Raw genomic sequence first — 2,002 nt, forward strand, 5'->3', positions numbered from 1 at the left:
CTTTGTTTTATCTTTTCATTTCTTTCTTTCTTTTTTTTTTTTAAACTCCCTAGTGAACCTAATATGCTTTAGACGGTGTGGCAATTATTACCCATCCATTTGTTTGTCAAGTATTAATTCGTTTCAACTCCAAGGACCTACAATAAGAAGTTGAGGGGCTTCCCTGGTGGCGCAGTGGTTGAGAGTCCGCCTGCCGATGCAGGGGACACGGGTTCGTGTCCCGGTCCGGGAAGATCCCACATGCCGCAGAGCGGCTGGGCCCGTGAGCCATGGCCGCTGAGCCTGCGCGTCCGGAGCCTGTGCTCTGCGACGGGAGAGGCCACAATAGTGAGAGGCCCGTGTACCGCAAAAAAAAAAAAAAAAAAAAAAAAAAAAAAGAAGTTGAGAACTGTGACTACCCAGGTGTTATGGACCGAATGATTGTGTGCCCCAAAATTATATGTTGAAATCCCAACCTCCAATGTGATGGCGTAAGGAGGTGGGGCCTTTGGAAGATTAGGTCATGAGGGTGGAGCCCTCATGAACAAGATTACTGCCCTTATAAAAGAGATTCCAGAGAGCTCTCTTACCCCTTCTGCCATATTAGGACACAGCGAGAAGACATCCCTCATCAGACATCAGATCTGCCCCTACCTTGATCCTCAACTTCCCAGCTTCCAGAACTGTGAGAAATAAATGTTTGTTACTCAAGCCACCCAGTCTATAGTATTCTGTTATACCAGCCCCAACAAACTAAGATATCAGATATAGTTGGGTAATGGTCATTTCTTACTTACCTCTCTCTGTAGGACTACTTCCCAGCACCCCAGCCTCCTGCCATGTCTGACCCCATCACACTGAATGTCGGGGGGAAGCTCTATACAACCTCACTGGCAACCTTGACCAGCTTCCCTGACTCCATGCTGGGCGCCATGTTCAGCGGGAAGATGCCCACCAAGAGGGACAGCCAGGGCCACTGCTTCATTGACCGTGACGGCAAAGTGTTCCGCTACATCCTCAACTTCCTGCGAACCTCCCACCTGGACTTGCCCGAGGACTTCCAGGAGATGGGCCTGCTCCGCAGGGAGGCTGACTTCTACCAGGTGCAGCCCCTGATTGAGGCCCTGCAGGAGAAGGAGGTGGAGCTGTCCAAGGCCGAGAAGAATGCCATGCTCAACATCACGCTGAACCAGCGTGTGCAGACGGTCCACTTCACTGTGCGTGAGGCACCCCAGATCTACAGCCTGTCCTCTTCCAGCATGGAGGTCTTCAACGCCAACATCTTCAGCACCTCTTGCCTCTTCCTCAAGCTTCTCGGCTCCAAGCTCTTCTACTGCTCCAATGGCAACCTATCCTCCATCACCAGCCATTTGCAAGACCCCAACCACCTGACTCTGGACTGGGTGGCCAATGTGGAGGGCCTGCCTGAGGAGGAGTACACCAAGCAGAACCTCAAGAGGCTCTGGGTGGTGCCAGCCAACAAGCAGATCAACAGCTTCCAGGTCTTCATGGAGGAGGTGCTGAAAATCGCGCTGAGTGACGGCTTCTGCATCGATTCTTCTCACCCACACGCTGTGGATTTTATGAACAATAAGATTATTCGATTAATACGGTACAGGTAAAAGGACCCCAGCAACATTGGAGGGGGGCTTCCTAAAGCCAAGATCTTGGAGAGTGTCTCGCCAGTGGTGTGAGGCAGGCCACTATACTAACCTGCATTAATCGTGTAGCAGGACTTGATTTCCCCCGTGATGCAGTCCACCTGTAGGAATCCATGTGTCCTCTTGACACAGCCACCTTTTTCCTTGCTACTTTGAGCTGGGGATGGGCAGTTTGCTCTAAGTGAAGAGTCTGCCAACATGTCCTAAAGGAGGCCACAGGAGGACTTTTTGGCTAGACAAAGGAACAGCAGTTTTTTCTTGGGTCCAGCTCTCTGTACCATTAGGCAGTGCCTCACTTAGCCATCTGTAAACAGAGCCTCTGGTGGAAGGGATGGGGTGAGAATAAGAGGCTCCCTCTAGTT

At 51.1% G+C, this 2,002-nt stretch overlaps 1 protein-coding gene across 1 annotated transcript; it reads left to right on the forward strand.

Moving 5' to 3' along the window:
• Window positions 1-818: 818 nt before the first annotated feature.
• On the forward strand, window positions 819-1,601 carry KCTD21 (potassium channel tetramerization domain containing 21). Its single transcript, XM_065883093.1, has one exon. The coding sequence runs from the start codon at window positions 819-821 to the stop codon at window positions 1,599-1,601; it is 783 nt and encodes a 260-aa protein (XP_065739165.1).
• The last annotated feature ends 401 nt before the right edge of the window (window positions 1,602-2,002 follow it).

Source organism: Phocoena phocoena, chromosome 8 (assembly GCF_963924675.1).
Source record: "Phocoena phocoena chromosome 8, mPhoPho1.1, whole genome shotgun sequence".
Taxonomy (NCBI): Eukaryota; Metazoa; Chordata; class Mammalia; order Artiodactyla; family Phocoenidae; genus Phocoena; species Phocoena phocoena.